Source organism: Enhydra lutris, unplaced genomic scaffold (assembly GCF_002288905.1).
Source record: "Enhydra lutris kenyoni isolate GAN:26980312 unplaced genomic scaffold, ASM228890v2 scaffoldscaffold41, whole genome shotgun sequence".
NCBI classification, from domain to species: Eukaryota; Metazoa; Chordata; class Mammalia; order Carnivora; family Mustelidae; genus Enhydra; species Enhydra lutris.
In genome coordinates, this window is record NW_019154125.1 from 9,212,125 (window position 1) to 9,226,847 (window position 14,723).

General features: G+C 39.9%; 1 protein-coding gene across 1 annotated transcript in view; it reads left to right on the top strand.

Moving 5' to 3' along the window:
• Positions 1–571: 571 nt before the first annotated feature.
• Positions 572–14,723, top strand: part of LOC111155448 (inositol monophosphatase domain containing 1) — a 29,519-nt gene continuing 15,367 nt past the window's right edge. Inside the window, exon 1 of the mRNA XM_022515611.1 lies at positions 572–998. Within this exon, the coding sequence (XP_022371319.1) occupies positions 609–998 (390 nt within the window). The 5' untranslated portion in view covers positions 572–608. The remainder of the gene's footprint in view (positions 999–14,723) is intronic.

Here is a 14,723-nt window from a genome sequence, read left to right on the forward strand (position 1 = left end):
TCGCCAATAATCTGAGAGCGATGGGAACTCTAAAACTAAAGACTAGACCTCATGTCAGCCATACATCTTCATTCGAAGAGAGATTTAATTTAAATTTGCGCAAGGCACTCAGCACCTTCCCTCCATGGAAAATTGTTCCGTCACACGCAAGAACGATTCGAAAACTCAAACATTCCTCCATCCGGACTAAAGGACGAGGAGCAATCCAGCGGCTCCCAGAGCTGGTAGACCACCGTCCCACCCCCAGGGTCACCCCGCCCATAGGGCGGAGCCTATATTGCCCCGCCCCACCCCGCCCCCTCGCGTAACCCGGATACACACCCACGCTCCCCTTTCACCTCGCAGCCGTTGGCTAACGTGGAAGTGAGACCCGCTGCCCGGCTGAGGACCCGGGACCGCGCTGCCCGGGACAGTTGGGCGCGCGGCACGTCAACAGTGGGCTTTTCGGCGCGGCTCGGCCTTTCCCGGAAGGGAGCGATGGGGCGCGCGCGCGCCGGCGAGCGGAAGCCGGTGTAGGAAGCGCGGCGCCCGGCCCGGGAGCGCGGCGGCGGCGGCGGGCGCCGGGAGGCCTGTGAGGGCCGCCGCCCCGAGCGCCGGCCTCCCGCGCCATGGCCCCTATGGGCATCCGCCTGTCCCCGCTGGGGGTGGCCGTGTTCTGCCTGCTGGGGCTCGGCGTACTCTACCATCTGTACTCGGGCTTTTTGGCCGGCCGCATCAGCCTCTTCGGCCTGGGCGGCGAGCCGGGCGGCGGCGGGGCGGCGGGGCCCGCGGCCGCGGCCGATGGGGGCACGGTGGACCTCCGCGAGATGCTGGCCGTGTCGGTGTTGGCCGCTGTTCGCGGCGGCGACGAGGTGAGGCGCGTCCGCGAGAGCAACGTCCTCCACGAGAAGTCCAAGGGGAAGACGCGCGAAGGAGCCGAGGACAAGATGACCAGCGGGGACGTGCTGTCCAACCGCAAGATGTTCTACCTGCTTAAGACCGCCTTCCCTAACGTGCAGGTGGGTGCCACGAGTGCCTGGCGCGCTGGGAGCGGATGGGCGGCGGCGCCTACCCAGGTCCGGGAGCCGGGGAGCCTCGGAGCGCTTCCCGGCGCCTTGACTCCTCCGACGGCCCCAGGGCGTGGGGTCCTGACTCTCATTTTGCAGACGTGGAAATTGAGACGCGAAGTGTAGGTGCTCAAGGTCGTACAAACAGTTGGCAGGTGAGATGGGTGAGGTTGCAGGTAGTCTGACTCAGAGGCCTTACCCTTCTTGGCCCCTCCCGGGGTATGTGTACGGGCTTTGTACCTGGAAGCTGGAGCTCTCAGTTCTGGGTGGGCCTTGATATCAAAAGGCTGTGAAAGTTAACTTCATTCCTCACTGCAGGCCCTTTTCTAAAATGAAGGAGGTTGGACTAGAATTCTACCCCATGGCCGTGTAAGCCTTCCTTGATGTAATTGTTGAAAGGGTTCGGACTATAGAGTACATGTTTTTGCTGGACCTACCAGGAGCTAATTGAGGGCTAAAAACCGTAGAAGTCTTGTTGCAGAGCTGTTAATGCGCAGGGCATTTGTTGGGAGTATGCTTATGATATACTTCAGCTGTGGAGTGATCTCTTAATGGCATGTACTCTGGGGGCTCTTTAAAAGGGTGTTTGTAAGTATGTTTCCCAGCAACTTCATTTCAGCTGTCTACCCGGTTATTATCTCCAGATAAAGAGAATTGAAGAAACTTTGCATTTTATTTGGATAGATTTCTGGGGGAAGGAATTGACATTTTCTTAGGTAAATTCAGAATTTTGAATTTTGTTACTAATACTTCTAAAATCCATTTTAGTGGAGCTGCTGTTGAATGAATAAAATTTTAAAAAACATAATTCTGGAGGAAGAACTTGGCATAGCGTAGCAATGCTTTGTAAGTGTATGTCTTAACTCACCTAATAGTAGATTTTGGCTACTGGGAAGAAAAATTGTTTCCACTGGTATTCTATTAATTAGATAAACAGTGAAATCTAAACCCCAGCTTCTTTGGAAGGCATCTGACCTTTTACTGTTGTTCTTGGAAGAGTTAGGAGAATATTGTCATTGTAGAATTTACTTATCTTGTGTAACCCTTCCTCTGGTCTGTCATATTATTGCTTTGTTTCTCCTTTGTCCTCTTTCTGTCATTTTTTCTTTTTTTTTTTTCCTTAAAAATTTTTTTGCAGGGGAAGGAACATTGGCTTCTGGCAGAGCTGCTGGCGGTCAGGTGTATTTGACGGGAGAATTCTCAAAAAAAACACCATTTATTTTTCTTTGCCCTAGCCTACTTTATCATTACAAATCTTTATCAACACAAATACTTACCTTGTCTTTTCATATGTAAGATGTGCTTCTAAAATATATTCTTTCTCCAAAACGTGTTCTTCTCTTCAGAGTTTGTGGAAGAAACAGGAGTTTCGGAGAAGTTGATGTAGAATAGTTACAGCAGTAGAAATGGTATCCATTTCTTGAGTGTATTTTTGGCCCCCAGATAGTGGCCACACAGGACTTCATTTGATCGCCACAGCAACTTTTTTATTTTTTATTTTTTTAAAGATTTTACTTTTTTATTTGACACAGGGAGAACAAGGGAGAGAGAGAGCAAGCACAAGCATGGGGAACGGCAGGCCTCCCACAGAGCAGGGAGCCCTATGTGGAACTCTATCCTCGGATCCTGGGATCATGACCTGGGCTGAAGGCAGCTGCTTAACAGCCACCAAGGTGCCCTCGCCACAGCAACTTTTAAGAAGTAAATTTTATTTATGCCAGTTTACAGATAGGAAATCTGAGGCTCATGACACTGTAGTTTATGTGAACTCTCTAATTCTTCATTTTAGCTAGATCTTTAGGAGGCTACTTAAAATTTATGGTAAATTTCCTGGGAAAACATCAAATTGTGGAAGATTAAAAGCAATAATAATAAAATATGCGAAGTAGAGTTGAATTTCTTTTTTTAAGGATAAAGACAAAATAGTCTTAAATACCAAAAACGTGGAAGTATGTGTGTGTGTGTTCACATGTGAACTCCCCACCCCTACAAACCTTTTGCTTTGGTTAACTTCCACAGGATCCTGCTTTGTTTTCTCACTTATTAGCAAATGCTATGGGAATAGCTGCCAAGGGTAGTGAGCTGCATTTTATTAAACATAAAAGCTAGGCTTTCAGAATTGCAGATGTTGAAGGCTCTGCCTTTATGTAAAATAACTTTTTGTTTTCTTGTGACTGAATGTTCACATGTATATTTTTAGTGTTGGACTTTCGCTGGGGTAAAGGAGATTATGTTCATTTATACAGTATCAAAGTAGGGTAGTGTCATGTTGAGCTGCTTCCTTTTATCACTATGTTGTTAAACTAGAGACCAAATACTGTCATCTAAGTAGAAACTCAGCCCTGGATTCTTTTCTTTCCTCTCCTGCAGCACCCAGAATACAGTCTTAAATGTCTCGTTGTTTTTGAAGCCTCACCTGGATTTTTTTGATAAGGAATTTAAGTCAAATCCCACTCAGTTTACTTTCTTATGGCAAATTAGCATTGAGAAGCCACAAATACTTTCTTCTTTTATCCTGGTGTCCTGTGCAAATAGGGAGAGGTGTCTTATTTTCTCTCATGATTTTCCTGTCTAGAATCAAGAATCAGAGTCTTGAATTCTTCTGATGTTTACTTCTCAGAACAAGGTTATACCAGGTGTATATCTGAGTACACTCTAGAGTACTCAAATGGATGTGGTTTATCCTTGAGAGACATTTGGCAAAGTCTAGAGATTGTTTTTCACAAATTGGGGTGGAATGCTATTGACATCTAGTAGGTAGATGGTTAACTGGCCCACAATGCACGTGACAGCTCTCCATAGCAAAGAATGATCTGGCCTAAGTTTTCAGTTGGTGCCCTGGTTGAGAAGCCCTACTCTGTAGAAGTGTATTATCCTAAGAAAACTCAGCTTTGGCCTAGGATCCCTGGATTTCCTTTTGTCTTCAGCCTTTCTTACATTAGGGATATAAGAGTCCTCAGGGCAGTCTTCTTTCTCCTCTTCCTAAACACTCTGGCTATGCTTGATTTTATTTTAAGAAAGTAATAGTAACTTTACCCATTTGTATGATACTGTCTTTAATTACATCCTTCTGAATAGTGATGAAAATGAAGGCTGACGATAGGTTTGTGGAATGAATTTATAGCCACAGAACAGACAGACTTGGATTTGTATTCAATTTAGCACATGGGGAGCTCTAACTGTGAGAGCCTCTATATCCTCAACTTATTTAAAGTTTTTGACTTTGAAAATGATTCATTTTGCTCTTCAGAGTCTTGGGTGTAGGCCTTTCTTGACCTCTAGGATGGGAGTTAAACTCTTCTCTCAGCAGGAGTGCTCATTGGAAAAGTCTGAAAAGTGCTAATATCGTGCTAGAACACTTGCCTTGAGGGGTACCTGGGTGGCTTAGTCAGTTAAATGGCTTCTTTCAGCTCAGGTCATGATCCCAGGGTCCTGAGAGGCAGCACCACCCTGAGCTCTGTATAGGGCTCCCTGCTCAATGGGGAGTCTGCTGCTCTCTCTCCCTCTGTCTGCCACTCCCCCTGCTTGTGTGCGTTAGTGCTCTCTTTCTGTCTCTCAAATGAATAAATAAATTTCTAAAAATAAATAAATAAATAAATAAAGGGAACCACCTGCCTTGATGTCTTGTCTAGTCACCCACCTATGTGATCCTGGCCAGTCATTTCACTTCTTTGAGCTGCAGTTTTCCTCTTCTGTAAATTCCAGATAACTAGTAATTTGATAATTAGTGCAGACATAAGCATTGCAGACAGAAAAAAACCCAAGTTGAAAGGAGCTGGCCCAATAGAGGTGGTACTATAGTAAATTCAAGTATGCTGATAGGTCTGAATCCGATGCACATTGGGGGAAATGACTGTGGAAGAAATGAGGAAGGTAAACGGGCTGGATCATATGCCAAACTCAAAGAAGTTTGAACGTGATCTTTAGTTTAATCCTAAAGTACTAAAGAAGACCAGATTTACCTGACTTTTCTTAAAGCCTACAATATGCTTTGGGCTGTGGTTGAGACCAGTTGGGGTATGTTAAAATAGGCTGTGCAAGAGATGAGGACCAGAACTCAGGCAGTGGGAACATTACACTCAGCTTGGTTTACTAGCTAACATTTATTTAGTTCGCAGTAGCAAGCACTGAATTAAGCTTTTAAGCTTTTTATTCCCATTATTAAGGTACTCTTGACAACAGTATAGGAAGTCAAGTACTATTGCTTCCATTCTGCAGCTATAGAAATTGAAGCTCGGAAAGGCTAAATAATTTACCAAACTTTAGGTAGCTAGAAAATAATTTTAGGCCTGTAGAGAGATTCATTTAATGGTCAGAATCATCTCAGGTCTGTTTAATTCTATATATAAGTCAGTATAGGAGGTATAACTACAGTGTACTTTTAACTAACCCATAGTATTTTGAATGATTAGAAGGCCTCAGAGTTGATGTTTTGAGAATCGTTTGGAGGGTGTAAACCGGTTAGGAGGTTTTTTTCAAGAGAGACATTCTGCATTTTAAATTGGGGTTATGTTTGTAGAGAAGATAGAATTGGAAAGAGATGAGAGAATTTCTAAGGATGTTACAGAGTGTATCCTATATCTGGCTTTCACAATTGGTGTTTTGCTGGAGATGAAGAGTGAGGGATGACATGTCCAAGGGGGCAGATTATGAGTGCCATCTTAGACTTATGAAGTTAAGAGTTGTCTTTAATATGGCCAAGGGGACATGTTAAGGAGGTGTTTGAATATATGGCTCTGAAGTACTGAAGAGACATCTGAATTTGAAATACGAATTTGTGAGTCATCATTGTGATATTAATTGGAACAGGATTGCTTATGGAAAGAATATAGTGTGAAAGGGGAAGATCAAGGGCCTAAGGCCAAAGGTAGCAAAGATGGAAAATAATCACTTAATAATAATAGCAGCCAGCATGTTAAGCTTATTTGTTTTACCTATTCTATTCATTAATTCATCCATAGAACCCAGTAGGAAGATAGATTTATCATCCACTTTAGCAGCTCAGGAAGATTAGGTGACTAGCCTAGATAAGTCACATTCCCAATAAATTGAGGAGCTGGCAATGACAGAACATACTCTCAGTGATGGTTCTGCATGGTGAATGGTCATTGGTGAACTTTTTAAGAGCTTGCTTGATGGCTTGATGGAAAGGGAGCAAAATTGAATAAGATGGGATGAGGAAAAATGGAGATAGTAAAAGACAAGGCTTTTAAGAAATTGGACTTCTACAGAGCTTGGCTGGGGTCTTATATGAAACTAAGAGAAGTTTCTATGAATTTTTTTGGTGGTGTTTTTAAGATGTGAGAAACTAGAACATGTTTATTTATAGGTATATGTGTGAAAGATGGTGTTGATAGTAAAAAGCTTCTAAAAAGGTGGAAGAAGATATCCATTTAGAAAATAGTTATTGAATGCCTGCTGTGTGATAGGCACAGTGCGAGGTACCATATCTGAAAACTTTTTATGATGTTATGATTTATGGAGAAATGCAGTAGTTGGTACCTTCTTAAGCATTAACCAAAAGCCTCTTCAACCACAAAGTAACTGAACTTTCATATGAATAGCATTAATTGTGTTTTGAAGTCTTGATTTCCTATTCTTCAGTTCCCTGTTGAGGACTGAGATAGGCAGTACCAAGGAGGGAGGGAGAAGACTGAATGGAAATGGTTATGGGGAAGAAACGAAAGTACAATGGCAAAGAATAATGTTGTCAATGCAGAAGTATTTATTCAACACCTACTATGCCAGACACTGGCTTCGGCAGTGGGATGCGGCTACAGTATGAAGGAAATTATGTCCTAGAACTTATAAAACTTAAGGTCTGGTGGGTCAGAATAGATAGTACACATATGAACAAAGAAACTGATTTCAGATACTGATAAGGGTTTTGAAGAAGAAAAATAAGACCATGTTAGAAGAGTGAGTGGGGGCTTCTGCTTCAGCCATGATAGTCAGGGCAGGCCAGTGTAAGGCTCTGTGATTTGAACTGAGATCTGAATGATAAGAAGCAGACCATCATGAAGAGATTTGGGAAAAGTGTATATGAGCAAAAGAGTACAAATACAAAGGCCCTGAGGCCAAGGGACCAGAAAAGACAAGTCTGGAGTGTAGGACATAAGGGTGCAAGTAAAGTAAGGTTACTGGGGCCAAATCATCCATGCCTTACTTTGTAGATGATGGTAAGGAGTTTGGATTTTATTTCTGTGTAATGAAATACCATTGGCAAGTTTTAAGCAGGGAGTGACAATACTTTTATTTAGGAAAATGACAGGTTGCTGGGTTGCAAAGGGAAGCTCCATTAAGGCAATGATTTTGTCCATTTTGTTCATTATTTTATCCTAGTGCCCAAAGCAGTTTAGAATATATGGTCATTAATAGTTGTTGAATGAATGAACAAATCAGTGAATGCATTGTAGGAGACCAGAGCAATCGAAGGCTATTTGAGAAATCCAAGTGAGAGCTAGATGGTGGTTTAAATTGAGATTTGTTTGGAATACATAATTTCATTTATTTGAAATTGGGAGGTAGAATTTCCAGGACTTATTTGCTAGTGAAATGTGGAGAAGAATTGGGATAGATTTACTGCTTGTGATCTTACCAGCTGTGTGTAAGGCTCTTTACAGTGGCGGAAAGTGGATTTATTAAATTTGTAGGTGTGTAATGATAGTGGCAGGTTACCAGTAGCAGTTGTGCAAAAGCAGATGAGGACATTGTGCTGATGTTTTTGTTCTCTTGCTTCATTCGTTTCTCAGGAAAGATGTTTTCAAATACATTTCTATAATTTGTCAGGTCATACTACAATGAAAAGATAATGGAGAAGCTGACTTGAACTTTAGGCAAAAATCTTAAATCATAAGGCACAGTAGTTGCTTCCTAGACTTGGCATTGCCATTTTTGTAAACTACAAGGGTTTGTGGTTGGTGAACTACTTTGTTGTTTCTGGGAGTCACATTTGTTGTTTAAGTTTATCCTGTGGTGTTTACATGGTGTTACTCTTAGATTCATTCATCTGACATAGCCTAGCATTGTAGTATTATTAAGCGTATGGGCTCTAAATCCAAAATACTTTAACTTGATGTCTGCAAGATGGTACAAAGGGAGTTCTCTACTGTCATTCCCTCATAGGACATTGATTTTGGTAGTCCTTCACAGACAAGAGTTCCATTGTAGGAGTCTGGAAGTCCATCAGAGAAGTTCCAGCACATCATTGGGGCCAAAAAAAACCCAAACCAAAACTTAAGAATAGATGCATTGATCCAAATAAGAGGAATGTTTTCACTTAGCTTGCATCACCTCTCCATCAAGGTCAGTGCCAGGAGAGATCCCTACAGCCTGCAGTTGTACCCACAGGAGTCTGAGTGAGTACCTGGCTTTTCCAGCCAAGCAGGACATCGCCCAAGAAGCCCACTTCTGTCTCTTGTCACCTACATTACTAGAGTGGGGTTGGGAGACGCTGTGGGAGCACATAAACCAGGGCTCAAACTCCAAAGGGTTGTTACGAATCTCTTCATAGATACCCAACAGGAAGGCTGCCCACAGGCCACTGTGGACTCCTCACCCTCAGATCCTCACAGCTGGCTCACAGTCAGCCTCAACACTTTATATACCTTGTGCAGACCCACCCCACTCACCCACACTGGCCTGATTTTAGCGTGTGCTCCTATAGATGGTGAGACTGAGCCTTTGCAAATGGCTAGCAAACAAGTGCAAAAAACCCGCGTAACTGCGCAATTGGGAAAAGGCTCACAAACTTGAGTATTGCAAGGTACCACCCTAGAGAAAACAAATGGGTGACCCTCAGCACCTGATCTGGGTTTGTGGAATTGAGACAAAGCATATAATCTTAAGAATGCCCTCCAGGAGGGAACAAAAAATGTGGAGAAGGCACATCTACAGAAGAGGTCAGAGAAAGCCTCCTAATTCCACATCAGACTCAAGGTGAGAAAGCTGTCTCCCAAAGCCAGTCAGGAAAGAGTGGAGGAGATAACTCCTTCAGAAGTGAAGACAGCAATGCAAACACTTCAAGGAGTACAAAAAAATTAAGGAAATAAAACATTGCCAAAGGAACATAATTTCTTAATAACTGCTCCCCCCAAAATAGAGATCTATAAAATGTCTGTCAAAGAATTCAAAATAATTGTTTTAGGGAAGTTCAGTGAGCTTAAGAAAACACAGACAACTCAAAGAAATCAAGAAAACAATACATGAACGAAAAAGGGATAAAACAGAAGTTTAAAAAGCTGCTAGAAATTTATAGCTGAAGAATACAAGAAATGAAAATGCAGGAATCAGTAGAAGACTTGATCAAAGAAGAAAGAATCCACGAACTCAGAAACAGATCATTTGAAATCATGCAGTCAACAGAGAAAAAAGAAAATAAATAAAACAAGTAAAGAAAGCCTGTGTGCATTATGGGGCACCATCAAGTGTAACTATTTACATTTTAGGAGTCCCAGAGAAGGAGAGAGAAAAGGCAGAAAGTTTATTTAAAGGAATGGTGGCTGAAAACTTCCCAAATCAGGGGCGATATAGGCAGATCTGGCTGCGTGAAACTCGAAAGTCTACAAATTCAACTCAGAGAGGACTTAATGAGATACGTTATAATAAAACTGTCAAAAACCAAAGAATTTTGAAAGCAGTAGAAAAGAAACTCATCTGATAGAAGGGAACCCCCATAAAGCTATCAGCGAATGTTTCATCAGAAACCCTATAGGCCAAAAGAGAGCAGGATATATTTGGAGTGCTGAAAGAAAAACAAAAACAAAAAAAAACTGCCAACTGAGAATACTTTACCTTGTAACACTCTGTCTTTAGAAATGAAGAAAAATAAAGACTTTCCCAGATAAATGCATCACCACTAGATCTGCCTTACAAGAAATGTTAAAGGGAGTCCTTCAAGTTGAAATGAAAGGATGCTAAATAGTAATATAAAAAATGAGTATATAATGAAATTCAGAATTTTCTAATGTAATAGTGGTATGTAAATCATTTAACTTTAATATAAAAGTTAAAAGATAAGTATTTTTTTTAAAACTATAACTACAAAAATTTGTTAATGGATATAGAATATAAAAAGATGTAACATTAAAGACATGTTGTAGAAGGAGTGAAAGAGGGAAGAGTTCATATGCAATCAAAGTTGTTATCAACTTAAAAGACTGTTATCTCTCATGATAACCACAAGACAAAAACCTCTGATAGACAAACAAAGGATATCAGAAAGGAAGACATTTAGAGAGTAAGAAAGGAACAAAGAAGCCACAAAAAAACAGGAAGCAATTAACAGGATGGCATTAGTAAATCCGCACTTAGTAATTATTTGAAATGTAGGTGAACTAAATTCTCCAGTCAAAAAACAGACCAGGTGAATGGATTAAAAAAAGGAGAAAAGATCGAAATTTATGCCACCAATAAGAGAAATACTTCAGCTTTAAAGGCACACATAGGATCAGAGTGAAGGGGTAGAAAAAAAATATTCCATGCAAATGGAAACCCAAAGAGAATGGGGATAGCTATACTGTTATCAGACAGAATAGACTTTAAGTAAAAAACTCTAACAAGGGACAAAGAATTTATGTAATGATAAAAGGGTCAGTTTATCAAGAAGATATAATAATTGTAAATACATATGCACCCAACATCAGAGCACTGAATATATCGAGCACATATTATAGATCTGGGTACAGAAACAGATAGCAGTGCAATAATAATAGAGACTTTGGTACCTCACTTTCACCAATGGACAGAACATCTGGACAGGTCATCAGTAAGGAAGTAATAAACTTGTACTACTTTTCACACTGGTACGGGCACTGTCAGAAATGTGTAGCCCATTTCATCCAACAGTAGCAGAATACACATTCTTCTCAAGCTCATATGGAATACTCTTTGGGGTAGATAGCACGTAAGGCAGAAAAGGAGTCCTAACAAATGGAAGATTAAAATTATAATCGTAGGTCTTTTTTAACCACGGTGGTGTCAATGACAGGACAAAAGCTGGAAGATGCACAGACCTATGAAAATTAAACGGTGTACCCTTGAACAATCAATGGGTTCAAGAAGAAATCAAAAGGGAAATAAAATCTCGAAATTAATAAAAAAGGGGGCACCTGGGCGGCTCAGTTGGTTAAGTGTCCAGCTCTTGATTTTGGCTCACATCATGATCTCAGGGTCATGAGATTGAGTTCTGCACTCAGCTCAGAGCCTGCTTATGATTCTTTCCCTTTACTACCCTCCTTCTCTTTCTCTCTCTCTAAAAATAAAGTTCATAAATGAAAGCATAAACATTATGCCTGATACTGCAAATACAAATGATCATGAGAGTCTACTATTAACAATGCTAGGCCAACGGATTGGATAATCTAGAAGAAATGGATCAATTCTTAGAAACATGCAACCTACTAAGACTGATTCATGAAGAAATAGAATACCTGAACTGACCTGTATGGAGATTAGATCATTAATGAAGATTCCCGGTAAAGAAAATCCCAGAATGAGATGTCTTCACTGGTCTACCAAACAATAAAAAGAAAATTAATACCTATCCTTTTCAAATTCTTCCCCCAAATTGAAGAGGATGGAACACTTCCAAACTCCCCTTTATGAAGCCAACATTACCCTGATACCAAAGCTATGCAGGATACAATAAGAAAAGAAAATCACAGGCTATTATTCCTCATGCACATAACATGCGAAAATCCTCAACACAGTGCTAGCAAATAATTCAACAGACATTAAAAGAATCAAACACCATGATCAAGTGGGATTTATCCCTGGGATGAAGGATGGTTTCCATATATGCAAATCAGTCAGTGTGATATACCACCTTAGCAGAATGAAAGATAAAGATCACATGATTATCTCACTATAAAAAGATAAATATAAAAAGCACTTGACAAAATTCAACATTTTTTTCATGATAAAAACCTCAACAAATTAGGTATAGAAGAAATATACCTCCACATAATAAAGGCAATATATGACAAGCTAACAGCTAACATGAGACCCATTCATGAAAATCTGAAAGCTTTTCTTCTAACATCATTAGGAAGACAAGGATGCCCACTCTTAGTACTTTTTAATTCAACATAATATTGGAAGTCCTAGCCAGAGCTAGGTAAGTAAAAGAAATAAAATTCATCCAAATCAGAAAAGAAGAAATAAAATTATCTGTGTGCAGATGACAAGATTTTACATATAGAAAACTAAAATTCTTAGCAAAATACTATTAGAACTAATAATAATAACTAAAGTTATAGGATACAAAATCAACAAACAAAAACTTTTTTTTTTTTTTTTTTTTTTAAAGATTTTACTGATTTAGAGAGAGAGAGAGCACAAGAAGGTGAAGGTCAGAGGGAGAAGCAGGGACTCGATCCTGGGACTCCAAAATCATGACCTGAACTGAACGCAGTTGCTCAACCAACTGAGTCACCCAGGCACCCAAACAAAAACCATTGTATTTCTGTGAATTAAGAACAATGAACTATTTAAGAGAGGAATTAAGAAAATAATTCCATTTACAATAGGATCAAAAACAATAAAATTCTTTAAAATAAGTTTGACCAGGGAGGTGAAAGAGCTGAAAACTGTCATTGGTAAAAATAGTTGAAGAAGACACACAAAAAATGGAAAGGTGTTGCATGTCTTGGATTAGAAAAATTGGTATTGTTAAATTGTCCATGCTGCTCAAAGCAGTCAACACATTTAGTGCAATCCCTATCAAAATTCCAATTTCAGCTTTCAGTGAAATAGAATAAATAATACAAAATTCACATGGAACCACAAAAGACCCAAGTAGCTGAAGCAATTTTGAGCAAGAAAGACAAAGCTGGAAGCATCACATTTCCTGATTTAAAATTATATTACAAAGCTACTTTAATCAAAACAGTATGGTAGTGGCATAAAACATACACTTAGACCAAAGGAATATAGACATAAATCCACACATACACATTTAACTAATATTTGACAAGGCATCAAGAACATAGCACAGGGAAAAGATAGTTTTCTCAATAAAGGTGCTGGGAAAACTGGTTATATCCAAAAGAATAAAACTGGATCCCTATCTGACACCACTCAACAGAAACTAACTCAAAATGCACAAGAGCAGTGCCTGGGTGGCTCAAGTCCTTAAGCTTCTGCCTTTGGCTCAGGTCGCTTAGGCTCCCTGCTTGGCAGAAAGTCTGCTTCTCCCTCTCCCACTCTCCCTGCTTATATTCCCTCTTGTTCTCTCTGTCAAATAAATAATATCTTTAAAAAAAAAAGTGCTGAAAAGATTTAAATATACCACCTGGAACCGTAAGCCACACAGAGAAAGTATTGTGTGGTATCACTAGTATGTGGAATCTAAAAAAATAAAATGTTGAGCTCATAGAAACAGTGATTAGAATGGTGATTGCCAGAGTCTAGGGAATGGAGGGGATGTTGGTCTAAGGGTATAACTTTTAGTTATAAATAAAGTGAGTAAGTTCTGAGCATCGGATACGTAGTCAGATTGCTATGGTTAATGCTGTATCATGTACTTGAAATTTGCTTCAAGAGTGGATCTTAACCGTTCTCACCACAGAAGAAAAAAGTAAGTAATAGATGCATTAATTAATAATTAACTTGATTGTGGTAATCATTTTATGGTATATACATATATCAAATCATCACACTGTATACTTAACGTGTGTGTGAATATATCAAATCATCACACTGTACACTTAACGCGTGTGTGTGTGAATATATATATGCACATATTGTATATATGTGTAGCTTTCTCAGTGAAGCTTTGGGGAAAAGCCAAATATATCAGCAGTGCCATAGTCTTAATTATTCTAACATTAAAGTAAGTCTTGATATTTGGTTAGGAAAGTCATCCCACCATGTTAATTCTTTGTTTTTTTCCTTCCTTCCTTTCACCAAAATGGCTTGCTCTTTTTCCAAGAAGAGGTTTTAAAAAAAAAAGAAAAGACAACTTATAGGGATTTTGATTGGAGTTTTCATTAAATTTATAGATTTACTGATGGGAGAATTGACATCCTTATCATTTGTAACTCCTTAATGTTTTTTCATACAGCTTAATTTTCTCCATAGTACTTTTGCACATCTTAGTAGTAGTTTTAAGTCTGGGTAATTTACTTTTTTGGTTAGTTTTAAAAGCTTCCATTTTTATGTTAAGTACTTTTAATATTTGTCGCTGGTATATAAAAAATGCAATTGATTGTTAATATTGATCTTGTATCTAGAGACTTTGCTACATTCTGTTATTCTGTAGTTTATCTACAGATTCTTTTGGGTTTTCTCAGTCATCAGTTGCATGTTATGATTTCACTTCTCTCTCTGTACCTCCCTACACAGGACACCCTCCTTTAACTTCCTGCAGCGGCTAGGATGCTCTGTGCATTGTTAACAGAAGTTACGATGGAGGGCAGCTTACTCTGTGTCATGCCTGCATGGTCCTACACCATCCAGTTTCCATTATTGTCAAACCTCATTTCCATCCAGTTCCTTTCTTCTTGGCTTACTCTGCTCTAGCCATATCTTTTTTTTTTTTTTTTTTTAAGATATTATTTATGTATTTGAGAGAGAAGGCACAAGGAGGAAGAGAGACAGAGGGAAAAGCAGATTCCCTGCTGAGCTGGGAGCCCAGCTTGGGGCTCGATCCCAGGACCTGGAGATTATCTGAGCTGA